The 27,576-nt window shown below is 46.7% G+C and overlaps 1 protein-coding gene across 3 annotated transcripts; it reads left to right on the plus strand.

The window, feature by feature from the left end:
• The first annotated feature begins 2,633 nt into the window (after window positions 1–2,633).
• On the plus strand, window positions 2,634–27,472 carry LOC149339377 (angiotensin-converting enzyme-like). Of its 3 annotated transcripts, none has more exons than XM_089548144.1 (14): window positions 2,634–2,782; window positions 11,982–12,279; window positions 14,155–14,313; window positions 14,577–14,685; window positions 14,785–14,928; window positions 16,981–17,172; window positions 19,828–19,925; window positions 22,324–22,493; window positions 23,090–23,214; window positions 23,560–23,658; window positions 25,061–25,205; window positions 26,265–26,363; window positions 26,430–26,552; window positions 27,216–27,472. In XM_089548144.1, the coding sequence occupies exons 2-14, from the start codon at window positions 12,040–12,042 to the stop codon at window positions 27,433–27,435; spliced, it is 1,923 nt and encodes a 640-aa protein (XP_089404270.1). In that variant the 5' UTR covers window positions 2,634–2,782; window positions 11,982–12,039; the 3' UTR covers window positions 27,436–27,472. The 3 variants fall into 3 exon arrangements, with proteins under 3 accessions (XP_089404270.1, XP_089404268.1, XP_089404269.1); XM_089548142.1 differs by lacking the exon at window positions 2,634–2,782 and adding an exon at window positions 9,595–9,805; XM_089548143.1 differs by lacking the exon at window positions 2,634–2,782 and adding an exon at window positions 9,595–9,805 and having other exon boundaries at window positions 11,985–12,279.
• Window positions 27,473–27,576: the final 104 nt, after the last annotated feature.

Consider the following 27,576-nt stretch of genomic DNA (forward strand, 5'->3'; position numbering starts at 1 on the left):
GAAAGGGGTGCGGTAGTGGAGGGCTCCGGAATAACTTCGACCACCTGGGGATCCCTAACGAGCACTGACGTCGAACCCTCGATGGGCACCACTAGTAAACGCCGTGCGCGGAGGGATCAATAGGGTGTAAAATGATACAGAGGGGTGGAAGAGCAGCAGTAGGCTCCAGATAAATTTACGCAAGTAGAGGTTCTTTAACGTGTTATCAAAATTACGCTCTCGGCCAATTGGTTCATACTTAAAATTTAACAGACCAGCGCTAAAAAGGACGCGGACAAAGGAACACTGAGGACAGGACGGCGCCCGTCCTCTCTTCAGTGTTCCTTTTCACGTCCTTTCTTGCGCTTCGCTCTTATATTTTACTTTAACATGCCTTAAAATCACATATCACACGCAAGTTATTTTCATTTTGTTGAAGTGTGGCCGCCATAGCTGGAATTCGACGATCTTGTGTTCAGCGCCGAACCACGACGGATCCGGGGCCAAGCTTTAAAGGTACCTATTGTATTTACTGTTCCTGCAGCTCAGACACCAAAGCCTGCGAGCCAGACTTGGCTAGCATAAATCATCGTCAGGCTGATGATGATGATGACTTGGCATGTCTGTACGTACAGGTGTGCGAACAAAACAAAAATCTGCTAGAGCAGTGTCTGCTGAGCATCTGTTAGTAGCTAATGCCACGCAAAAGTCACAAAGACAGAGCTGCAGCCTAAGCTAAAAAAACTAGCCCGAGCGTTACGAGGTAAGCTCACAGACGAAGTATATAGAGTCTCAATTTCTAATTAAATCCATGAAAGATATATAGTTTCTGCTTCTCAACGCTTCCACTGCATGCACTAGGCAGGCAATAGCTATAGGGTCGATCGATTCAACGTGGTATCGCTGTTTTCTGTATGCGAAGTGGCTCAGCACAACACACGACTATGGCAGTGAAGCACCAGCTGCTAAACTGTTCTCGTTTCTGGGACACACAGCAATTGCCTACATTCCTCATTCGTCCCATAATGAAACATATTTCGGTACTGGTTACAATGCACGCGGAATACTAAATGAATTACGAGCAATGACCGAACGTCCAGCCGTCTGATCTTACACACGACATCAGGGCAAGCGTTTAGTCAGACTTTGGGATAAGCGAAGTAAATTGATTAATAGATGTAAACTTCAAGCGTGATTTCGCCATCCAACAAATCATAGAAGAGGCTCACAGCTACGCGTTTCAGCTAGCCAAGAATAACTACATTCAACATCGCGAAACACTAGGCATGTTGCTTCGTACGTCGAATAATAATACATGCGATACATGTTAGGGCAGGCCAAACTTCCCACACTTGGGCAAAGTTACTGTTGTATATACAGGCCAGACTCCTCAATAATTAGAACACACCTTTCTGTACACTTTCTTCCATAGCAGTGCTCTCTATAAGGGGAGACGAAAGCTCACGATAGCTCTCGTTCATGTCTTCTTGGTTTGCGCCCTAGAGAGTTTGCGCCCCCGTTCCCCATTAGGGGATTGGGAGGTGGGGGAGGGAACTCCGCACTCCCCTCTGCGCACGCCTATGCTTTCTTAGTAATTATACGTTCTCCACTCGACTAGCTTGCTGTCTATTCTACCGGGCCAAAAACGAGTATGCCGATTGACTTTTTGAGACAGAATTACAGCGGGCTCAAGTCGTTTCGACATAGCAACTTGTGCCAGGACTTGTTGTTGGTATAACTGGTACAGGCTTGGGGAGGAGATTCTGGCTCGAAAAGGGCACACACTCACTATCCAACAAGAAGCTTGTGCCGAAGTACGACACCACTTCGCTATGTCCCTCTTTAACCAAGCCGTCCTTCAATAACAGAGGCATCGTCTCTTTCGGTTCCAACAAAGTTTTTCCACGTATTGGAAACGCCAAAGAGATAGAATGGTGAACGGGAGCCGTACAGGTCATCCGCAATAGCCACCCCGTTTGGCGAAGCCTGCATGTAAGATCCCTAGGCTCTCGGCTAATGATCATGTTCGGTACTAATAGCTTGCCCTTCTTCAAACCACCCTAACATGGTCCTCCTCTGTCGCATCGGCAGATACCCGACCGTTGCATCACCGGATCCCCCAGGCAGTAAAGGAAGCAAACTTCTAGCACTCTCTCCTCCTCTTCCAGCTCTTACATGTCAGCATGTTACACGCTCGAGAGCACCTGTAGCGCATAATTCCTCTGAAAGTGTACACAGAGAACGCAACGTGTACCACGGGAACGTACTACGAACACTGAAACTGCAAGCGCTGCAAGCGCTGCGGTGTCTGCCAGCTGACGCAAGTCCAACAAAGATATTCGCAATTCTTCCTTCGGCCTCACCTGCTGACCCAGGCAGCCATTTCTCGCCATGCAGCAGCGATGCATGGGATCAGCGGGGGCACACGCGGTCTGGCTCAGCATCATACTCTGCAAATAGCTTTCACTGGAGAACGAACGAAGAGTGGCAACGTATCTTCAAAAGATAAGAAAGAAGAGGACGGAAACAGCGCGCGCTTCCTGAGAGGGCGCCCGAGAAAACCCCTCCCATATACATATGCAGGAAGTCCATGGCGGGCACGCGCACGCATGCACCCGACTCGCACGCTCGGTGAACACGAGCAGAACGCGCACCGCGCACAATCCTGCGAGTTCAATGGAAGTTTTCGAATTCTACGGCGGAGGTTTCCACGCGTGCTCGTCGTCAGCCCTTCTGTGTCGATCGAGTATAGTGAACCGGGCGAAAACGATTCAGCGGCGATAGAGGGTCGCCTCCAAATTGGGTAAGTGCACACCCGTTTCAGAATCTCAATGACAGGGGCGATTTAGAGCGCTGACTGTAGACACTGACCTCAACTATATTAACCCCCGGGTAATGGTCACTGCTCGTAATGGAGCGCCTGCTTGTTGTGCACCGACCCTTTCCTTAGCGCGAGCTTCACCTCACAACTTTCGGGAGTCGAGCAAAGTACTCGTGGGAAGTAAGATAGCGTTCGCCGTTAACGCTCCGATTGTCCCTCTTCAGTTTTTCTCAGCCATGCGGGGGTCGCCACTTACCTGCATCCTGCAGCCTCGGTGAAAACTGTGCCATTTCTGCTCCCCACGTGCCACGGCTGCACTTGGACATCTGACTTAAAATGTAAGCAACCTTCCCACTGGGGACTTGAAAGAATGAGGAAGTACATTACAGGATTCTTTGCTCATACGAAGGGTACTAATGCAAAACGGGCGGTAACACTGCCGCTTTCGGGTGCAAGGTGACGCCCCAGTTCTCAACTTCTGCTGGATCAAACTGATCAAACCAATACCAGACTCAAGAGGGAGAAGGCCCCCGCGCGACCCTCTCTCTCAGGCGCCTACATCGTTAGTCTGAGATGGTAGTGTCGAATGATCCGCGGTAGCTCAGTGGTTTTAGAGCACTTGGCTACTGAGCCGGAGAACCCAGGTTCGAACCTGACCGCAGCGGCCGCGTTTCGATGGAGACGAAACGCAAAAGGCCCTCGTGTGCTCTGCGATGTCAGTGCCTAGAGGCGAAAGAGGATTACGTCCGAGTGTTTTGAATGCATGAAAAACACTACGCGGTTTCATTTTGCCTTTTACGTGTCAGCCTCTCAGTGATCGCACACCGGTGTATCCTTCACCCTTGTTCACTTACTTTTTGTCCGTACATCTTCTCTGGTGCACCTGTGCGAAGGTGAATCTGCCCCTGTTCCGCACCTTCACTTATCCTGTGCACAGATGTGGACGCCACACATCGTGAAACGGGCCAACGTCCATCACACGGCTAGCGCTGTAATGCATGGGCTTCGGTGGGAATTCATCTGAACAATACAGTACTAAGGTCACATAACAAAGGAGTGAGCATGCGTGTGTATTATTTACAAGCGCAGGTGATAGCCCCCAAAAATACATGGTCCTCTATAGGAGCTTCGTTTATGAAAGCGAAAGGAGAAGGTATCCTACTGTCGAGGAAATACCCTATACTGCATTTCACTGAGTAGGGCACCGCCCTTCCTGCTGTCGGATTATCACAGAGAAAGCAATGCAGTCCCAATAAAGAAAGAAAGGTGACAGGAGGGAGACATGACCTCTCCACTACTGTCCACCATGTGTATTACAGGAAGTATCAAGAGATCTTAACTGGCAAGAGCTGGGGGTAAATGCTAGCGGAGAATACGTCAGTAATCTGAGTTTTGCTGATGACATTGCTTTGCTAAGTAACTAGGGGAATGAATTTCAAAGCACGGTCTAGGACTTACACAGGCAAAGCCGAAAAGTGGGCCTAAAAATTAATACGCAGGAAACTAAAGTAATGCAAAACAGTTTCGGAAGGGAAGAGCAATACATGACAGGCAGCGAAGCGCTGGAAGTAGTACGAAGACACATCTACTTAGAGCAGACAGTAACCGCAGGTACGAATCATGAGAGTGAATTAACTAGAAGATTGAGAATGGAATGAAAAGCATTTAGCAGGTACTCTGAGATAATGAATGGTATTACACCAATATCTCTCAAAAGAAAAGTATATAACAGCTTTATCTTACCGATACTCACCTATTGAGCAGAAACGTGGAGGCTATAACGAAAAGGGTTCAACTTAAATTGACAACAACGGAGCGAGCTTTGGAAAGGAAACGATAGGGGTAGCGTTGATACGAAATCAAGATAAATAAATGGGCTTGAGAAGGGCATCTGAATCGAAACCAAGATAACCGATGGTCGTTAGGAGTAAAGGACTGGATCCCAAGAGATTGTGAAGCGTCGCAGGTGACCGCAGAAGCTCAGGTGGGCGAATGAGCTTAAGAAGTTTACGGGGATAGGATGGCCGCAGCTGGCACAGGGCAGGGAGATATCTTTTATTGCGAAAGCAACACTACGCGAGTCGCCGAGCCATTTCGCAGAGCTGACGAAAGGACATACCGCGCATGCGCGGGGAGCAGTGACGTGACGTCACACGGCGCACAGCTGACGCGCCGCCGCCGTCGCTGCGCGGTTGACTCAGAGGTGCCACCGTGCCACCGCCGCGCTCGCCAGTTGCGCATGCGCAGTAGCGGCGCATAGCTAGCGTGCCGGGGCCGCTGCCGCTGCCGCGCGCTCTCCATCGCCTCTCTCTCTCTCCTCCTTGCTTTCACAATCCTCCAGGTTTAACCAGAGCTAAACCACTGCCAATTTTTTCCTACAGTGGGCGTAGTTAGGCTTATGATGATTGATGAATTAAGGAGTAGGACAAATTAGTCCGAGAGCTTTTTAAAGTTTCGACCTTGGCTAGATGACCGGGGGGAAGGGAGAAACGGAACTGAAGACGTGCACATTGGCAGCAGCCCATTAAGCTCGCTTCATCTGTGGCGTGATTCCAAACAACTCCTTTTCGCTTTCGCAGGTAACGTGCTTTTTGTGTACGTATTTTCGCTCACATGTGCGTGCATGCATGCCTGCCTGCGCGCACAATATAGAGCGTCGACCTTTTCAATAGAGGGAGGGTGCGTAGGCCTTGGCCACGACCGAGCGCCGAACCAGCGCACCGTATTTTACGTCAACGACCTTTATTCTATCGGCGAAAAAAAAAAATGGCCATGCGTTAATTGCTCCGAGTGCACAATGCATTGCGCGGGGTGCGGAAGAATAGCCAACAAACGAGAACGTGAAGCACGCGCCAAACCCGTCTCACGCGGAATCGGACGGACTCCCGGGGAGCGAGCCGCGGCCGAGGAGCGACTACTGCAGCCTTCTCGGCTTGTTTCTGGCAGGACACGTTTCTTTTGCTTTGTTTCAACGGGTATAGGTGAGGAGGTGCCGTTTATTACTGACGTCCTTTGTTTTAACACCGAAATACATTCCAGGGCTTGCGTGGCAGTGTTTTGCGGAGCTATAGAGTTTTACGCCATGCGCTGTAGACCCAATATGATTTGCCGGGCTAGTTGGTTCGCACTGATAAAGGGTGTAACTGCGCGAAAGGGCTAGGAATGAAGTTCACAGTGTGCGCTTCAAAGTGTATGTGTGTTCCTTCATCTTGTCTTAACCCTTTCGCGCAGTTACAAATTTCTTCAGCTGTAGACCCAGCTGCATAACAGTCCAGGATCAAGCTCACGCGGTTAACACTGAACAGAACGCTTGTTCTTGCAAGCGTACAGTGTATGCTAGGCTAAGCGTAGCATACACCGTGTGCACATGTACGCCTAGGCAGGAGGCTAGGTAAACGATGTTATCCAGATGAACTTGGAAGAATAGGAATAAGAACGTAGTAGACAAAAAAAAAATAAGTAGCCTCTGTAGATTCCATATGGTTGAGAATCACCTCTGCACCAGTTGCATTGAGTGTCTCGCGTGTGTACCTGCGTTGTATGTGTGTTTAGCTTTAGGTGATTGGAGTCGTCATACGTCGTGGCTGAAAGCTTCTACGTTGTTCTGTAGGCTAATTTGGACGTTATTCAGGTGAAGGAGGGAGCGAGCATTGGCGAGTGTATGCCTTGGATGTTCACGTGATGTGAGTTGACCTGGGTGATGTGATACTGAAGTGCGTGGACGCGCACATCGCTGCCTCTTCTTTCACTCCAGAGGAGGGCCTGTCCAGGCCCTCAAAAAGTCCCCAAATGTTTTTTTTTTTTTTTAATGGTGATAATTCGAGCCCGGGTATATCGAACCCAGATATTTCGAATTATTGACTATATCGAACATACAGATTATACCCTTGAGAATCCCGTGAAAAAGTACAGGAGAGTTGTGTTGTATATCGAACTCCAATTTAGTTGGTCACGCGATATATCGAACGAAGCGCCACGCCTCTGCAATTGGTGCGCCATGAGGCCAGGCTAGACAAAATGAAGCATTGCTCAATTGAAGATCAGATATAGGAATATAGATCAACTCTCCAACTCTGTTCTGTACAAAATCCTCGCGTATAAACGTCCTAAAGGCAATTTATTTCTTTTCTCCAGATCTTAAGCTTGGCGCATGATAGCCTTAGTCGCTCTTTTTCCTGATCTCTGTAAGCCGGCGAGTTCCGGGCGGGATTTAGATGGCCACGTAATATCACTGCACGTACGAAAATGTCATCAGGTAGTTAATAGAGCATCCATAAAGGTATCAGACACCGGTATATTCGGTTCGGTCCGTACCTACATTTAAGTTCTTTCTTTGTGCGGAGTCTGTAGAATGTAAAGAACACCTGCGCAATGCCAGTGGTCGGTAAGTGGTCACTGTAATGCGAAATAGTTGCTCGTTCACCGACTCGTGTGTGAGAGTCGTAGAGCTTCAACAGAAGTGTCCTGACTCCTTGTTTCTGCGTTGCACTCTTGCTTTCCGTATGCGAGTTGGCTGATCCTAACCTTACTAGGAAGTCTTTGTACCATGCATGAAGTGGGGAAAAATGCTTGCTGTTCGATTGTGGTTGAGAGTCCTGACGTCCCTGCAGCTGAAAGCAAGGGCTTCTATCTTTCCTAGGCGACGTTACGCAACCAATATGGAGATGTGCAAGCGCATCGAGTTTCTTGCCTCGTTCGTCCGTGCGTCTCCTGTCGGCCCTAATGTGCTGTCGGGCGTGTTGTACTCCCGCTCGCCCCCACTATAGCCACGTAGCTCGTGCTTGGTAGGACGTCCGTGGCCTGGATTTCGTTCCAGGGTGATGTTTACCATGCAAGATTTGAAAGTTACCACAGACTAGGAGCACTTTTCAAAATTTTCGCGGCCATAGAGGGTTGACGGCAGCCACGAATTGCATTATTCTTTCACTGAACATCCACAGTAGCGCGAGACGTCATCATCCCAGCAGCTATGCCGATATGTCTGTGTTTGCCTACAGCATTACAACACCTACGGCAACCAAGTGCTTGTCAAAAGCTCACGAAAATGAGCGAGGAGTGAAAAAGGGGACGTGGAAGAGAGCGAGAGAATCCAGGGAGAAGGTAACGAGCGGCCAACCGTGATGTTAAGGCCATTTGAAAACCAACCGTACGCATTAGGGCGACGCGTCTCGATTAGACGTTTCTATAAATGTTGATACTTAGTTGATCTTGGCTGCTATCTATTGCAGGTATGGAAGAGCAAAAATGTGGTAATGGAAGTTCGGAAGCGACACTGCGAAGCAGTTTGAGATTCGTTGCTTGGTGTTGAGCGTAACACGTAAAAGTTTTGCGGGTTTAGCGCTAATTATAGTAGAATCTGCTAATGATGCAGTCATTAGCATTGCCGGGTTCACCAAGCGCGACAGGCTCTCAGACTATTCCGGTAGGCTTCAATGACAGCCGGTTCGATAGAAGGCACGTGAAAGCCTGACAATCGTGAATCAAGTGCTGATTGCTGCGGTAAAGTTCCCTTGACATAAAAATGAAAAATATGTTTTAAAGAAATGAAAGGCGCAGTAACTGTCTCACTTCTCGGTAGACACCTCAACCGCGCCGTGGGCCGGAGGTAACACCAGGTACTTTAAGCAACAAATTAAACGCGAACGCAAGAATACAAATATATCAGCTGCTGGGGCAGAAATATAGGCGGCCTTCATTAACACTTTCACGAAGCGGTCTTCGCGTCATCAAAGTGAAAATCAAGTGCGCTATAGTATTCAGTTTCCTTCATCTGAAATCTGCTTTTGCTTATTTCGTCTCAGTTGTCTTGTTCTCGTTTCATTTGTTGCTGATAGCAAATGCGACTTTCTCTGAAGAATTAAAAGGTGTCAGCCATTTAACCACTCGCAAAAGTAGACACGGAAAGGAAGCAAAAAATAAAATGCCTGCATAAAGCTGGCAACACAATACGTTGGGAATCACTATGCTGACATACGTGAACTAACGTAAAAGGGGCTTTAAAGCTCTTGGATATACCCTTTGCAGATATTTTCTTACTGCTCACAAATGAGTACGCTCCACATATTCTGGGCAGAGGACAGCGCAGGATCGGAAGACTCATGCTCATATGTTCACGCCATCTTTTGCTATGCCACGCACGAAATAAAAAAAAATGGAAAAGAAAATAAGAATGCGAGCGGAGAGGAGGAAGAACGGACGCTATTAGCACTCGACCGAAATACAGCTTGTGCTCACTGCTATTCATATATTTTTCAAAACTCGTGATGCTTCACAAATATGTAATATATATATATATATATATATATATATATATATATATATATATATATATATATATATATATATTTGCAAGCACCAGTTTCAATCCTCATTCTTCAGTTTCCGTCATGAAAAAGAAAAATCTTTTGGTTACAACACTGGTTAATTTTCCAACATTCCCAGCAAAACAGCGCGCATTTACCACCGGTCACTGGCCCGCAATATTATCGCTAGTTTCGCAGCAGGACAAACAGCATCACGAGAGCTTGTATCTGCGCAATTATCCACTTTTTTTTTTTTTTCTAGCAACGATGAGCCACACGTGGAGGTTAGTGCCTACATCTCTTTGTAAGCGAGCGGATATAATTTTATTCCTCTTCCCAGAGAGCAACGAAGAACGAGCAACAGAACCGCGAGGCTTTCGCGAAAGCCACGTCCGTCCTTTCCCGTATCTCGAAACGGGCACGCAGGGTGTAGAAGCCACGTGATATTGAGAGGACCTTGGCTGTGCGCGGTCGTCGTTAAGAGAACCGAAACCGGGCGCCGACGAGCCTCGGTGGTATGCTGAACACGTAGAGCGCCAACTTTGGCGCACATCGTCGTCGCGCCGATAAACAATTGTGATGTGGTCGGGCCATTGCGACGGGTCGCTTACACCGGAGGGGATTCTTGCCTCGAGCTGTTTCTAGCGCTTCGCCGCCGCACGACGCGAAAGCCGCGAAGAACGCGTTGCAGCCGTCAGTAAAGGTAAGCAAAGCTGTACTGGCATTGCGGCCACGTGCGGCGTGAAATACCGCCTTCGTGTCTCTTCTGAACTAGTCCGCGCCATCGTAACATACGCGTACGCTTAACACGAGTATTATTTTGTCAGCTGTTATGCTAAACTTACGCATACTCCATTCATGCAGCTTTGCCGTTAATGTCATACTGCTTGCAGTCTGCTATCCCCCCCCCCCCCCTTTTTTTTTCCATATGTACAACCGCCGTCATCGCTCTATGAATGAAACTCACTGTCGCAAAGAAATTTTTTATCTACGGCTTACTGTCGGAGATTTCATCGTGTGCACCGTGCAATTCCCACACTTAGAATTCGGCTACATGTATCTGCGATGAATTTAGCGATTAGTGTTTGCGATCATATAGCGCCTCATGAGCTTTTGCCTCCCGGTGTACTATACGCGCCATTCAGCCACCTGGCTGTTATATTGCCGACGCTTCATTTTTATTAATTTCTATACTTGTGTAACCCAAAGCTTTACTTTTATTTTTTTGTTACAAATCGTTCCTCTCTAGCTACACCAACTTCCGGCAGCATATAAAGCGCGCGAATCTTCAAGACCAGTATTCTAACTTAGGCCCATTAGCGGTGCCGCGCTAAAAGTCCCTCTAAAGGTCCCCTAAAAGTCCCTCGAGTATCTCAGAACTCAAGGGACATGCAGATTACAGTTTAAAAAGAAAAAAAAAGCAATATCGGTGGTCACGTCAAGTGAAGATGACCGAGCAAAGCAGTACTTACATCCAAAAGCACTTCCACTTATCGGTACATAAACCCCGTCCTTCCTGAAACCACCTTTTTCTCCGTTCCAGGAGTTGATAGGAGGTCGGCGCTATAGGAGCAGCCCAGCTGTTTTATTGCGCTTTGCAGACAAAGAACAAAAGAAGGCAAAAGGGCGAGGGGCAGCGGAGGAAAGGGGTTTGCCTTTGAATTGCGAAAAGGACTCCGTCTGTCCATAACAGATCATTCTTAGTAGCGCGAGAGGTATAGGCCCTCTCACTGCCGCCGAAATCCTCGGCAGGTGTTTCGTACGTTTCCGTGTCGTGGCTTTGTTGATTCAGTTTGACGGTTGAACTCTTCTTAGGACAGGATTGCATTAAGAATGTCTCTCATGATGTTGACCACCAGAACTGTCCCTCTGCCATGAACAGCACGTACGCTATCATTCACTCGTGTTTCTGCAAATGCTCGAGTGGGGCAACATTTTCTGATGGAGAAAAGTTTTCGGACAGCACTGATATGTTCAAACGAGCTGTAACGGTTTGAGCGCACCCATCATCCGTCGGTGAAAGTTACCTCATCCACTGTTTATAAGCATAACATGCACTATTACTTAAGCTAATAAACACCCCGTTCTCTAGATGTACATGATTAGTCAACCTTTGCGGCTCTTACCAGAAGCGTTAAAGCTTTAACCCAGCTACCTCTACCTCTAATGGTCTTTCGTCTCCGCGGTGGCTCAGTGGTTATGGTGCTCGGCTGCCGACCCGAAAGACGCGGGTTCGATCCCGGCCGCGGCGGTTGAATTTCTTTGGAGGAGAAATTCTATAGGCCCGTGTACTGTGCAATGACAGTGCACGTTAAAGAACCCCAGGTGGTCGAAATTTCCGGAGCCCTCCACTACGGCGTCTCTCATAGCCTTAGTCGCTTTGGGACGTTAAACCCCATAAACCAAACCAAACCATCTGATAGTCTTTCAAAAACATAAACGGTCGAGATGAGCAATTCATTTTGTTGTGCATTTCAAGCAGTATACGTATATCGCTAGAAGAACCAGAAACGCATAGGAGGCTCAAGGAGGCAGCCATCTGGTCTAAAGAACTCGCATTCGGACACGGCCTCCCTCCTCTTACGGTCGAAGCCATCAACTTCCCAAGCTTCGCCGCAGAGCACACCGCTATCAGGGGCAAAAAGCTTTCTTTTCTCTTGAGAGCACCCCACGCCCGCGCATAACAACTTCCTGTCGCTATCGGCAGCTCAATTTTCCTTTTTTCTTGAGGCACTCGCACACGCTGCTTCGGATGAACGGAGAGCGGCCAAGCTCGGGGCGAACGAACCAGAGAGGAACCGGTTGAAGGTCGAACTCGCATCTTGCCGAAAGTCGCGGCGAGCCTTTATAAAGCGGCCGCGCTCTTCGGTTTCGGGTAGCAGGAACCGTGGCCGCTGCTGAGGGCCCCTGCGCCACCACTCCTGGAAGCGTAGAAAGATGTCGCCGCCTCCGCGATGGACCCCCTTCCCGCCGTGGCTCTTGCTGGTCCTGCTCTCGGCGGCGCCTGTGGCCCGGGCCGCATCCAGAATTCCCGTGGAAGGCGACATCGAGGATGAAGACAAGGCCAAGTCGTACGCCTGCTACGTGAACTACATCGTCACGGACATGTGGAACAGGGTTGTCGTGGCCGACTGGAACTACGCGAACAACCTCACGGAGTACAACAAGAACAGGAGCGTGAGTATTAAGTTCTGGCCGGCTGGCCTCGGTGGCGCTCCGGATGGCAGTGGATTAAGCTAACTGTCGCTAGCTTATTTTGATAGCAGGTGCTGCTTTCGGTAGCATATTACGAACCCTACGAGCACCTTTCGTGCTTAAGCAAATTTAGAGGGCAAACTCCGCGCATATCTATACACACAGCAACCGCGGTACTGATGATAATTTGATTGCAAAGGCGCGAGAGTAACTTGTCCAGAGAACTGAATGGCTAACGTGTTTCTCCAGCTCAAGGTGAGGCTAAATACCAATTCTCCAATCACCCCAGAGAAGTCAAGTATCAGGTACAGGGAAAGCTTGCACCCATGGGAAGACCGGCGGGTACACAGCGGCGCTGGGGATCGAACACTGGACCTTCCGCATAGATGCTCGATCCACCAGGCCAGCGCTACGGTACAGTAATAATGTTCACTCACGAAAAACAATGATGAACCTAATACCTCCATTACATGAGCAGTTCAAAGTGTTGCTGTGCCAGCGACACTTCCTTTAGTCGGAAAGTACTTGATAATTTAATATGCACGACCATCACGACCTCAGTCAATAGCCAAGTACAAGTGCTTCGCTACGCAACAAGCGGCCCTGAAATACCGTTCTGTAAAGAGCGAGAGAGGATTTATTAAAATAATAAAGATCAGAACGCGTATTGGCGCTTTCACCACTGCCCTTTTGGCGCCGAAACCTGGGACCGTTCCAGAATCCTCTTCCTATCAAAGACCTAAATGCAGACCTTTGAACATCCGGTCCCTCTCTTTCTCCCTCCCTTTACCTCTTAGCTTGAATCTCTGCTCAGGCTCAACTGTGTGTCGTCACTGCGTTTCATTTCACTTTCCCAGTTACCGCTTTCATGCCAGCTAAATAGCCAAGGTCCAGCGTATTTCACATTGCCACACGCTTTCCTGTTTGCATAAACCTTCGTCCCAGCTGCATCCTAGCCGACGCAGCGATCTTAGACGCAGCGATCGACCAACAGGAGAAATGAATCTTGTGATGAAAAAAGGCACGATAACAGTATAGGTAGAAGTGTGAAGGAGAGGTCGACAAGTTAAATTTCGACTGAATTTGCCTCCTCTAAGCACTACAATTTTCGTAATAGTATAGTACACATAGCACCAATAACGTTGCACAGTATTTACCGTCCCCACGCTCGTGACAATCCAAAGTTGCTTCCGAGTCCAACGACTAAACGTGTGCATGTGTTTGCAGCAGAACATGTGGATTATCAAACGCAGACAGTAATATCGGTGGTCTTGTTTGTGTATACCAGTAAGATGAAGGACTTAGATACGTGAAACGGAAGCCTTTAACGTATGCCACTAGACAATGGGTTTTGCGCTTTACTTCTACTGGAAAAGAGCAGGCGCTCTAATAGAGCTACCGGATAAGTGACTCTACGCTCTAAGCCTACAGACTGCCAGCTGAGTGTTTCACAATCCTCAAGGCGAAATATATACCTACGTTTGCAGCACCATTCAAATTTCGTACGTTGTGCTGAATGGCAATAACCTCGACTTTTGCTTGCCCCACCTTTGTGCCTGAACATGTTTTTGTAACTTATGCATCCCGCTTTCTAATAGTTGAACCTCGTGATAACGTAACTCTTTATAACGAAATAATGGATATAACGAAGGAATGACGATTCCCATTGAAAACTGTCAACACAGGCTATAACGAAGCTACGGCTATAACGAAGTAATCGAAGGGCCCCTCCAACAACGTTATAACGAGGTTCAGCTCAAATGAAATCGGAAATTCTTGAGCATAGTATTCGCGTTCCTGACGTGAACTGTTATTCAAATAAAGCGTTCGTTTATGGCGTTTCGTTTTTCTTCTCAGGTGGAAGTTACTCTAGAATCTCAGAAGCTGGATAAAGAGGTGTGGAAGAACGTTACGAAGTACAAGTGGACCTCTTTCCAGGACCCCGTGACGAGAAGAATTTTCGAAAAACTATCAGTGCTCGGCACCGCGATCCTGGATACAGACAAGCAAGATGAGGTACCTTCGCATGAAGCGTATCAATCCAGTTTTTGTGCCGGTCTACAGCAGCGAACTAAATAGTCGCTCAATAGTGTTACGGTATGCAGTTGTAAGACGATGAGTACATTGTTCTGTCTTGGTGTTCTGGACGACGATTCGAAAGAGGAACTGTGAAGATGAACAAACTTTAAAATTGAGCTTTCGAAGGCTGACAGCTTAGTAAGAAGTCCGTGCTTTGAGTGATATTATTCTACTTTTCTTCGTCTCTTTTCTCTTTACAGCTCATCAAATTAATTGCAGATATGCAAGAAAATCATGCTTCGGCAAAAATTTGCCCTTTTGACCGCAAAACTAACACGCCCGACGAATGCAACTTGTCTTTGGAGCCAGGTGGGCAGTCGTGTCTATGATATTCCCGATTTTCTCTCTGATCGTGACAATGGCACATATAACCATGGTTATTGTCTCCCTTTGTTCATTTACCATTAGAAATAAAGAACATCCTCATGGACTCCAGGAATTATGAAGAACTTCAGCACGTGTGGAACGAATGGCGGAAAGTTGCCGGGAAGCCCATGAAACAGAAATACTTCCGCTATGTCGAGCTCATGAACGAAGCTGCTAGACTGAACGGTGAGACAACACACTTTTTTACCAGAAGACCGCCCCTCGAAAAAACTACCGGGGCCACATAAATGTGCTTACATGCTATGAATGTGAAAGCATTGTGCATTGCTGCTGTTTCTGTTGGTGCGTTTGTCGTTGATTATGTCTGTGGTATTCTGTGTGAGTAACTTAGTTCGCGTTGGTCCCCAAACCGTGCACCATTCGGAGCTCCGTGGGTTAATGCCCATATACGCAGAATTGGTAATCCCCCTACTTAACATTCATAGATGGCGGAAAGATCATACGTTAGCAGCGCAGTGGCGCAGCGGTTAAGCGATGCACCACTGCAATGGCAGGTGGCTGTTTCTGTCACACCCACCCGTAGGGATTGTGCGACCCATGTTGCCCTTCCCGAGCAACTTCTCGAGCAGCTGGCGCGATGCTCATCCGAACTTACCCGAGTTACTACCGAGTAACTCCGTTAAGTGTCCGCGCCACGCATAAGGCAAGTAATGCTTACACATTAGTAACAAACATATGAACAAGCCGCTAAACGGGACCTATGGATTGTAGACGCGTGAGCTAAAGTTTATGAATGAAAGGTAAACAAAGAACAGACTTCTTCGAGGTCTTATAATGAGAAACACGGCTTAATCTTGGGCGTGGGAATACTGCAGTTTATTCGGCATTTACAGGCTAAGCGCCCTGGGCGCACGGAAATTTCGTGCGTTGCAGATAAGCCGCCTCAAGCAACTACTCTTTGATGCTTTGCAGGGTCACACGCCAGTAGCAGAAAGTTCAGTGATTGCTTTTCTTTTAAGTCGACAATGTTTGTCCGACGCCTCTCTCCGTGACCTTGAGGTTGCTCGAAAAGAGCGACCTGGGTCGCACAAGCCACACCGATGGCAGCGCCTGCCAAAGCAGGGCATGGGCCCATCGCTTAACCGCTGCACCACTGCGCCAGGGGGGGTAGGAAGACTCCCAGGGATCTACGAATCTAGAGAACGACCAATTCCGCATGTAGGGACATTAACCCGCTAACGGTATCGCGTCATGCCCTTACAAATGCACTAAAGAGGAATCTGAGACTGTCTTTTTACCGCGAGAACTCGATTTACACGCTTCGAGCATTCTTATACACGTCTAATTATTGCCCTGTGCGGCCGATTTCCCTAATTTAATGCGAATTAAACGTCCCGGCTCGCGCCTTTTTTTGAACTCACCGCTGACAGTAGGAGGAGTCAACCAACCTTTCAGCCAGTCGCGTGGCTTGCCGCTCTACCATCGGTGGAGTTATACGTAGCGATCAGCGAATGCAAAGAGTCCACGCGTATTTTTACTTCAGTGGGCCTAATTTGCGGCTATGTAGTCTCTCACTGGATCTATTTGTTCACGGAAACCTAAAAAACAAAATAAAAGCGAAAGCGAAGCCTCCACGCGACTGCCTGAAAGGCACTCCACGCGTTAGTTGACTCCTCCAACCGTCTGCGGTGAATTCAAAAGAAGTCTGGAGCCGTGACGTTTAATGCGAATTAAATTAGGGAAATCGGCATCACAGGACAATAAATTCGAAGTTTCTAAGAATGCTCGGAACGTGTAGATCGAGTTTCCCCGGTAAAAAGACGAGTTCAGCTTTCTCTTTAGTGTACCTTTAAGGCGTATCTTTAGTGTCTCCTCCAATTTTTGCTCCGGTGAAGCTTCTATGCTATGGCATAAAATTTGAATATGCCTGAAGCATTCATGCATGTCCACAAGTCAATATCCCGGACACAGTAGCTTGCCTGCGACGTGAAAGCGTCCGTCATGATTGTTGTTGTTTTCTTCATAACGTCTCTTGTCGCAGTCGGATAGCGTCGCCCCGTAATCACCAGGATCGAAGCCACTCTCTTCTTTGCAAACAGGGTACATGTAGTGAGTCACCTGTGAGCAGCAATCGCGTTCACTACTGTGTATCAGGACAACATGCAGTCACAGAGCCTGCAGCGGTCGTCTGTTTAGCAGGACAACAAAATGGCCGCTCGCCCACAATGCACCGCGCCGCCGGCGCTCATGCATACTCCCTACGCCGTCTCGTTGCAGGCTTCGAAGACGCCAGTGGCATGTGGCAGGACGTGTACGAGTACGACGGCCTCGAGGACAACATGGCGAGGATCTGGGAGCAGCTGGCGCCGCTCTACAAGGAGCTGCACGCGTACGTACGGAGCAAGCTGCGGGACATCTACGGCGCGGACAAGGTCAGCGAGGACGGACCCATTCCGGCTCACCTCCTCGGTATGCTCACTACCGGAACGAGAGATGACTAGCATGATGATTATTACAGCCATGATAGAAGCCTCCCTTTGTAGCAGTGCGGTGGCATTCGCCATGATTCCTAATGTATCCCCCCCCTCCCCTCGTAGAGCACGGGTAGAAAAACATGTAGAAAAGGCGTCCCCAACCCAGAGCCTTCTGGCGCGTCCTATACACTCTAAACAGAAATGAGTAAAAAGAAAGTAAAGTTGTCCTCTAGCGCACACTCTTTAAAAGCAGGTGTGCGCTAGTGGCCAATTTTACTCCCTTTTGAAAAAACTCCCATACAGGCATATTAGTGTTTAGAGTGTACAAGCACGTATACTCATCACGACCTGTGCTTACGATCGTTACTCGGCAAATTGAAGGCTCTCGGTAAGGGACTACGCTAAGCACCCCGCCAGCATTTGTGCGTTCGATTAACAACGCGTAGGAATTACCGGCATATTCCCGGCATGCCTACGTGATTCTAAAGCGTGGTTGTTTCTCTCTCGTTTTTTAAGGCGGAAGCCTTTAATGTCTCATCGTTGTAAGCAGCAGTTGTCGACAGAAAATGTCACGCTTTTCAATTGGTGGAAACGGTCGTGACGTCACAGCGCGCGAATTTCAAACGGGGCCAATTGCACTTTGGCTAGTAACCATACAACCAATTGAAGGGATCGTATGGTGATGCTCCAAGTAAGTGGGACTGAGCTTAGTTAATTCCTTAATTACCCAATTAGCCTAACTAGCTTTACTAGTCAGGCCATATACATAAATAAAAGCGATTAAGAAATTGGTCGAGCTCAGGAATCGAACCCCGGTCTTCGGCGTGAGAGACGAGCACGCTATCCACTCCGCCATGCCAGCTCGATGGTTTGGAATGAACAAAGGCGCGTCTAGTGAATACGGTGTCTTCACTCTCTCATCCTCCTCCATTCTCTTCCGGCGAGGTTTAGGTGTCCACCGATAAATGACAGATACATTTCCTTTCCTCAAAAACCAATTTACCGACGAGCGAGGCGTAGAACCGAATGGGCGATAGCGTTCTATGGACCCCTTGGCAGCGTCGCAAGACGCTGTCGCGTTCCACTCTTAGGGGCGAAGCTTAACACCTTAACCACACATCAGTGACCACACTTTAGGTCAAAAAAGTGCCCCCTGAATTTTGACGGGTGTCCACCGAGATATGTGAGACAGTTACTGCGTAATCTCCTTTCCTCAAATACAATTTTCATTTTCTTCATTACGGCTCCTCTTCATCTATCTTCTTTCACTCCCACCTCCCTTCCTCTGCGGTGCGGTTCAGGTGTCCACCGAGATGACAGAGAATTACTGCGCCATTTCCTTTCCTCAAAAAGCGTTGCGTTCAAAGGGCAAGGCATCGCGCCGAACGGGTGGTGGCGTTCCGTGGACTCCCTGGCAGCGCTACAACGCGCTGTCGCGTTCCACTCCTAAAGGCGAAGCTTAAGCGTCATTAATTAGCAGTTAATTAGTATTCAGGCATTAATCAGAAATTAACAATTAGTGATTTGCCATCACTTAGTAATTAGTACTCAAATATATGTGACGCCACCAGTGCCACAGAAGGAGCGAAGGTGGTGCGGAAAACGCTTCCGCCTCTACCCACTTTAGACAGTCAAAGTGCCCCTGAATTTTTTTTTTCGTAATAGAGCCACTCTCGGTTTTAAAAGTCCAGAGGTCTTCCCCCCCCCCCCCCCCCCCCCACCTCGTTTGTTGTTTTCAGGCTCCTACTGAGGCGAAATAAAAATAGCGGTAACCATCTACTGCAGTTGAAACGCGATGGGTCTTTTTTTTTCTTTCTGCTCACAAGTGCACCTACCCTGCGTTAAATCTAGAGAGTTTTTATTCCGGAAAAGATGCAGCATAAAGGAATTCGTAGAAACAGCCTATCTCCGGTTCTGAAAACATGTCTCTGTGATCGTGACGTCCCTAGAAGTCCGTTGAATGTATGTGCGCGTTGGGGCGTTAAGCACTATTTATAGTCGTCGTCACAGAAGCTTGCTATCATATGTGGCGCTTTTGTTCGCAAACTCTTTACTAAGAACTGATTATGGTAAGCCATAAAAAAAACACTACATAACATGAATACAAAGTCCATCGCCATATATATCAGCAGAGACTTAGCCGATGGCTCCCTAGTAAAATAGTGCAGCGTTCGCTCATCTCCCAGTCAGTGACTGCAGCAGACGCTGGCGAATGCTTCAAAGACAGCAGGAGATTCTCAGACCAGCTCACTAAGCAGTGGTTATGCCGCTGGCTTGCAAGAGTACATGCTACCAAAAGTCCAATACTCATACAGAGAAGAGTGGTTGGTTTATGGTTTATGGGGTTTAACGTCCCAAAGCGACTAAGGCTATGAGAGACGCCGTAGTGGAGGGCTCCAGAAATTTCGACCACCTGGGGTTCTTTAACGTGCACTGACATCGCACAGTACACGGGCCTCTGGAATTTCTCCTCCAAAGAAATTCAACCGCCGCGGCCGGGATCGAACCCGCGTCTTTCGGGTCAGCAGCCGAGCACCATAACCACTGAGCCACCGCGGCGGCCATACAGAGAAGAGTGACCAGCCCCCTGCGAATACGCTACGCTGACATTACGAGTGTCGCTACGATGACACTCCCATCTTTTGCACAGGTCACATCCACTCCCAAGACTGGAGCGCAATTACCGAAATTACCCAGCCTTACCCGGACAAGCCGGCGATCGACGTCACAGGCGCCATGAAGGAAAGGGCAAGTATCTATTTATTTACATGTCGCACACGCGGGTACTCAGACCAGGCAGAGATACATAACACGGTGAATTTTCAGGTTAATCAAACCTTCATAACTCAAATTCGAAGGCAAGCCAAGTCATACGATATTGACGGGACCAAAGCGTCAGTTCGAATAAACCGAAAGTTCGAATTAACCGGATTCCATTGTAGTTTAAAAATGTCACAGGAAGCAGCTATAACAGGCGCGGTGACTGCTCGTGTTACGAGATTAAAATACAACAGCTTTTCTTTCGAGGCCGTAAGTAGTGCTACAATGATTAAATAGACCTCTCTAAAACTGTCACGAAAGCGCACACAGGGGATACGGTAGGATCGTGTACTGCGCGGTATACGGTAGCAGTACACGATAAGTGAATGCTAAAACGCTCCATTTTCCCGAGTTCCCTGCTCTGTGGTTTCAGCCGTCTCCGCGACCTACCAAAATTACTGAACATTTTGTGCGTATCACGCGTCTTGTAGAGCTGCATACTGATTAATTTTACAATATCGTTTCCCAATGCTTCTATGTCGTGCAAAGAGAACTAGGGAAAAGGGCGTACGCCAGCTTTGCGACCGTTTAGTTCGTTATGTATCGCACCTGGGCGGTAGGCATTGGCAAATGAGGGACTACGTAGAGGGAACATAACTATCGGTAACTTAATTGTAGCTATGTCAGTAAGATGATATCACCTGGAATAATGATTTAAAATGGTAGGGGCACCGAATTTTCGGTCGCATTCTTTAAAGCGTAGTTCTTGCGCGATAGTCAAAGGATTTCGCGGAGTCGTCGGAGCAATGTTGTAACGGGAGGGTGGTTCCCGTTGCGCAGGGTAGCGGCTATATCAGCGCGACGCAAACGCTCAGGACAATACACCCATCCGGCCGGTTCTTCTACCGCAATGAGCGAGGCAAACGTAGCTGCTAAACGCGCTGCCAGCAGAGGCTCAGCAACTCCGCCAGCAGGATTCAGTTGTATGCATGGCCGAAGCAGAAGCGACTATATACCGGGTGTCCCAGCTAAATGTAACCAAACTTTTAAAAAAGGCGAAGTGTCCTAGTCCAGTGAAACCAACTCAGAGTTGTTCATAGTCGCGTGGCCTAGTCTTGAGTATTTTTTCGCTCTTCAAAGTTAATTAATTAGTTAAATTTAATTAGCTAACTTTTTAATTATTGACTTCAGGAAGAAAGTGTCAATGCAAAAATTTTAGATCACCTCGAAATACCGCTAGTAGTGCTGTTTCCGTGAAGTTACGATTTACATAGCTTCATTTATTGGCCTTAAAAGAAAGTTGTCACGTGACCAGCTGCTCGCTCACTTCTCTGCCCCAATGTGCACCCAAAGCCTCATCGAGAAGAGAACTTCAGAAAAAACGGATTTTATTGTCTAAGGCGCGTCTTGGGACGTTGACGTGGCACAGTTGTCATGTGGAAGCTTTTTCTTATTGTGCGGGTTATGGTTAAAGACCGGTAAACAAACTACTTTACGTAAATATTACTTTGCTGCAAATGTCTCAGTAAGCTGCTCCTCAAAGCGATCTACAACTTTTCCGTTGACATTTTGTTCTTCAAGTCAATAATTAAAAAGTTAGTTAATTAAGCTTGACTAACTAGTCAACCTTGATGAACGAAAAAAATACTGCAGACTAGGCCACGCGACTCTAAACAACCCTCATTTGGTTTCAGACGGCTAGGACACCCCGTGTTTTTTAAAAGCTTGGTTACATTTAGCTGGGACACATGGTATATAAGCCCGATGCAAAAAGTGGCGACGGTGATGACATACGCAACGCCGCTGACTCATGCAGCAATATAACTAAACGAGTTGTGCGTTATGACGCACGCAGAGCGAACAAACTAAAAAGCCGACAGGCTATTTCCCCAGATTGTTTTTCACACATCGCTCGAGTCGTTACAAAGTTATGTCATCAGCATACGGCGCGAATCGGCGATTAATCATTCGACCGCCCATGCTTTCGTCATTTAGTGCTCTCCTCTTCCTGCGGTGGCATGGCGTGCTAAATGAAGGGGGCAGCACTGAATAATTATAAACAAGACCAGAGTACACTGACACTGTTGAACTAAAGCCACAAGACTCACAGGAACAAATGAAATATAATAAAAAAGCGGCCTCGCACTGCGAAGCAAAGCGCCAACGGTTTCGGCGCGAGTCTCTTCAAGTGCCGAAACTTAAGTACAAGCAGCACAGCTCGGGAGCTGCAATGCCTTTAGTAATGATTCTTTTGAGCGTTTAGTTCTCAGAGGTAGTAGACTAACTTTTTCTTTTATACAGCAAAGGTATCCAGCAAAGCACTGGACACCATACCCACCTAGGAAGCCTGACTCTGTCCTGGGGTCACCGCGGTTCTCTATTGCAGAAGATGACCGTCCTGGACATGTTCAAGCTTTCAGAGGAGTTCTTCACTGCCATGGGCCTTCCACCAATGCCAAAAACGTTTTGGGAGCGGTCGGTGCTGACTAAGCCAACAAATCGGAAGATTGTGTGCCACGCGTCAGCATGGGACTTCTACGTTGACAATGACGTGAGGTAAGCTACCACTCAGTGAGTGAGAAGGAAAAGGAAGGGCTGATTAACAGGATAAATGCTCAATAGTTATGCATATTAAAAATGTGTTCCCAATCAAGTTCACAGGGGTCCAGACAAAGAAAGAAGCCCAGAGAATGGATTTTTACTGGCGATGCAATTTTAGGGACATCAGTTGGAGCTGAAAAGTCGCTCATTGCCGTCATCGTCCGAAGCCCAGCGAATATCAAAACACGTGTGCCTGGTTCAGCTGACTTCACCTTGGTCGTGCTTAGTGTTGAGAGGTTATGAGGAAAGAAAATGCGCATGCACTTCTGCAGTATTCTTGCCCAGCAGTGCAAAAAGTGTCCTTAATAAGTGTTATCCCCCCCCCCACACACACACACACTCTTTCTCTCTTTGATAAACATGGTATGCAAACACGTTTGCCTGGTTGTCGCCAGTACATTTGTTCCCAACTATAGGGCAAGCAATCGTCAATATATTTTTCAAAGAGCTAATTAATACCTATGGGCGCAAGTGTTTCGTTTTTTTTTATACTGTGGCATGAAAAACGTTCCTTTGGCTAAACATCTCATCTCGGTTGCCAAATCATCCAGGATCAAGGAATGCACACAAGTTAAGATGGACGATTTGCTCACTGTGCACCATGAAATGGGTCATGTTGAGTATTTCCTCAAGTATGCCAAACAGCCAGTCTTCTTCAGGACAGGAGCGAACCCTGGTGAGCATGCTTTTGTTTACTAACTTACTATAACACTGCAGCACTCCAACAGCAATACAATGCTCGTTTGTCTTTATGATATCTGCTGGACTAAAGTAGTAATGTGTAACAAAACATGATTCACACAAGCAATAATCAAAGCACATGTAATCACAAACTATTTTAGTGCCATTCCAGTTTGAGATACTATAATAATGATTACAGTAAGTGGCAGACTGGTTACTGCCTTTCTTTAATTGCTTTAGTACCACAGCTAACACTGCAACAAGTGCGGTCCATGCTTAATTCAGTCAACTTCTCATTTGGATGTATCTATGCATATAACATAGCTTTTCTTTATTTTAGGTTTCCATGAAGCTATTGGCGATACAATCGCACTCTCTGTGGCCACACCGAAGCACTTGAAAGCCGTTGGTCTATTGAAAGAAAGGATGGAGGATGAAGGTACAGTAGTGAATTGCAAATCACTGAGAGGTATTTCAGAAGAACCACTAAGAGGTATTTCAGGTTCAGAGGTATTTCAGAAGAGATGTGACAGTGTCAAGATAAATGAGTTCAATGAAATCGTGTGAAGTAGATATACCACCCAAATACAGCTACTTTAGTGACACGAGACTTCGAGTACATTTGCGCCATTTGCCTGACAGCATTCAAAGGCTGTAAAGACATTCTCACTTTACCCATCTTCTTCAAGAAAGTGGACTTCAGGGTCTTTTGGCCCATTCGCTGTACTTCATCCACACTTAAAAGGCATCATTTCATGCACAAGGTGCCTTCAGTGAGGTCATTGCCATTTCCAACATTGTCAGTGTGCCCTGTGACATTATAAATGCTTGCAAGACAAACTTTGGGCACATGTACTGTTCTAAAAGCCCATTGTCTGGCTCAACTTGGCTACTGTGGCTTAGATACTTAACCAGCAGCTTCAGCCACTAGTTAGGCGGCCGTCACATGAATAGGTCAAGCAAGAGTATTTCTATATTTCATAAAGAAATGAAAGTGCTACAGCACAGCCAAATAGTCCAGTTTTTGCTACTGCATTCATGCATAACTCCTGTATGTGATTATCATGCAATAAAGGTCATGGGAAGGTTTAAGGGAAAGACAACGGCCCTCTCATGGAATGCTACATAACTTTCCGCATATAAAAAGACCAGCTCCATTTCTCAAGCAAGAAACGAGTAGTGTACAGTCAGGCCGGAATGAAACGAGAACACGCATATGTCATACATTTCTGCTTTGCAGCGAGATATTCCTTTACAACCTATTTTCGATTATGCATTTCAGTAGGCCCTTTACCCAGACACATGAATCGGGCTAGTTGTACACTTCAGCTGAATGTAGGCAGGTAAAATACTTTGTTTTCTTGACATGCTCTGTTCGCGTTTCATTCCAGCCTGACTGTACATCGCTGCACACCCTGCCACAGATGCTCATAAAACCATGTGCGTCAAGAGTGTTGTCATAGGCTCTTTTTCCAACTACTGCGAGCATCATCTAATGCAGAAAGTGTAGCATGATGCCTTTTATCATTAAAGGCATACTTCGAAAAGCCCAAAATATGGCAGCAATTGTTCAAACTCCTGAGAAACTAGGGCTGCCTGTTTCCATAAATAGGCAATTGTAGATGACCTGAATTGGCACAGTATGTATGTGTGTGTGTGTGTGTGTGTGTGTGTGTGTGTGTGTGTGTGTGTGTGTGTGTGTGTGTGTGTGTAACTTATGATGTAACTTATGACCACATGCATAGAAGGGCAGAGCAACGCAAGACAGCCTAGGTATATAAAAAGGAACAAAATGCTACAACCTGACGTGATAACAGTTCTGTCATGAATGTGTATTCCAGAAACGGACATCAACTACCTGCACAGTATTGCTATGGACAAAGTGGCCATCATCCCTTCAGTCTACATTTTTGACCTTTGGAGGTGGAATGTGTTTAAGGGCAACTACAAACCAGAAGAATACAACAAGGCTTGGTGGACACTGCTGTGAGTAATAAACCTGTGAAACAAAATTAGTTACATAAAGCTATTTATCACTATCAGCCAAATTAATCCACTGCAGCACAGAGGTCGCTTGAATTGATGTACTATTGCGATCAAAATATTACGGGATGTGTATTCTTAGAAAAAAATTAATTCCAGCTCAACTTCGCTACCAAATCGAGTGGTATTGTTACCAGTGGATAGAGCATGCATGTCTCCGCATACTTTGACACATTTCAGGCCACTGGATTACGCGACTACGCCGAAAAAAAATTTTTTCTGCATACTTGCGTCCCGTAAACTTCTGATCGCGATAGTACATTTACAGTTGTTGTTCACAAGGTGTAGCCACCTTATTCCAGCAAACTTCTTAACCTCACCACCCAACCAAAGTCTGATAATTTCATTTATGTTTCCGTTCCTGTTCTATCAACTGTTGCTCTGATACACCACTCAGAACATGCTCTGCATATCAGATGGCCTGCCTAAGTTCATTTCATTCTCTTTTTGTCAACTGGCATTTGTTTTGTAATGAATGTTACACTTTTTAAGGTATTCAAATAGTCCCCAATTATTAAATCTCTTAACTGTCCTTATACATCTCTTTTTGGGTCAATACCAATAATACCATTATAGTGAAATCAAAAGAACCCAATATGAAATGAAAAATCAGAAAATTGCCAGTTTGCTTTCAAAGAAGTTGCGATATAACATGGCACCGAATTCGCATGAGTATGTGCAAGCAAGAAAAAAACAGTATTCGGAAACAACCAATGCAGCATGTGCCATAGCATATCTCACTGGCCAATTTTGCATCCCACCTTGGTACTGAAAATGGCTGAAAAGTTATCCGCATGTTCTCTAGATGAACACATGGATAAAATAGTCAACTGCCAAGTATGCGATGAAGTTGGCAATGTGTACATACTTGTTTCTAAGCAGCAATGATGGGACTTACTGAGCTTTAAAGCAACGTCTCAGACCTTCAGTAGCCTCCCAACAGTTCCTGTGCCCATATTCTAGACAAAGAACTGCGCTTACAACACAGACTTCAAATTTCAGGAGGGATTACCAAGGCATCTGTCCCGGTATTGCACGCACACCAGATGATTTTGATCCACCATCGAAATACCATATATCCGCCAATGTACCATATATAAGGTAAGCTTTCCAAGCATCATATTTGTGCCAGATTAAAACTAACATACCATGATTTTCTCATTGCAGGTATTTTGCAAGCATTGTACTGCAGTTCCAGTTCTATAAGGCACTTTGTGAAGAAGCAAACCACAATGGCCCACTGTACAAATGTGACTTCTACCGGTCGAAAGAAGCTGGAAAATTGTTTGGGTATGCTTGAAGCCTTTTTTTTTTTCCTGCATATCTGCCCAGAGAAAAGTAGTCTCGCAGCACATCTGACAGCATTTCCATCAGACAGATGGATCAGTTGTTTGTAATCCCTGTCAACTTTCAATACAAATTATGAATTTGCTTTAGGGATATTGCAGCAAGCCTAACAAAATAAAGTGTGCTTTCAAGCACTGTGTGAGCGTGCAACTTGACATTCGACACACAGCCACGCAATCTTATGTGCCAAATTTTCACAACATACTTCTATGACACGTTTTTGCAAAGCACACAGAGACTGTCTGGATATGACAAGCAGTTTTCTTAATGCATTAGTTGCTCTCCAAAGGCAGCCGCTGAAACTAAGCTCAGCTCGTCTTTAAAGCCAGAAAAGATCTCTGGTGAACCACAAGTATACAACTTAGTTTTTTACAGCAATCCCAATTTCATAACATGCTGGATGTCTTCAACGCGTATTCAAGTGTCCACTCAAACTTCACATGTCTCACATAGCCCATCTTACATGCAATCCTTGCGACATGTAATGTCACTTCCTCCTTTAAAATTACTGTCATGGGTATGCTTACACATCAGTTTGAGTAATTATTGTATTAGCTGGCTTGCACGAGCTGTATCCTGAATTAAACAACGCTTTCTCTTTTCCAGAGATGTAATGGAGCTCGGATATTCCAAACCATGGCCAGAAGCCCTGGCCATGCTAACTAAAGGCAGAACAAGAGAAATGGATGCTGGCCCACTGCTGGAGTACTTTGAACCTCTGTACAAATGGCTCAAGGAGTACAACAAAGGAAAATATGTTGGCTGGAAAAGCAACGACCCAACTGTCTGCCCTAATGCAAGGACGTGTACAAAAAAGTTCATCTAAGCAATGTTTTCCTATGAAAATAAACATCATAAGCCTGTGGGACCTTAAGTTATCAGTCAAACAAAAGTGTATGTGAAGCCTCTTATCAGCAAGCAAAAGAGAGGGCGACTGTACAGCGGAGTTATACCGCTGTCACACGGG

Source organism: Amblyomma mixtum, chromosome 6 (assembly GCF_055824585.1).
Source record: "Amblyomma mixtum isolate Tamu chromosome 6, ASM5582458v1, whole genome shotgun sequence".
Classification (NCBI taxonomy): domain Eukaryota; kingdom Metazoa; phylum Arthropoda; class Arachnida; order Ixodida; family Ixodidae; genus Amblyomma; species Amblyomma mixtum.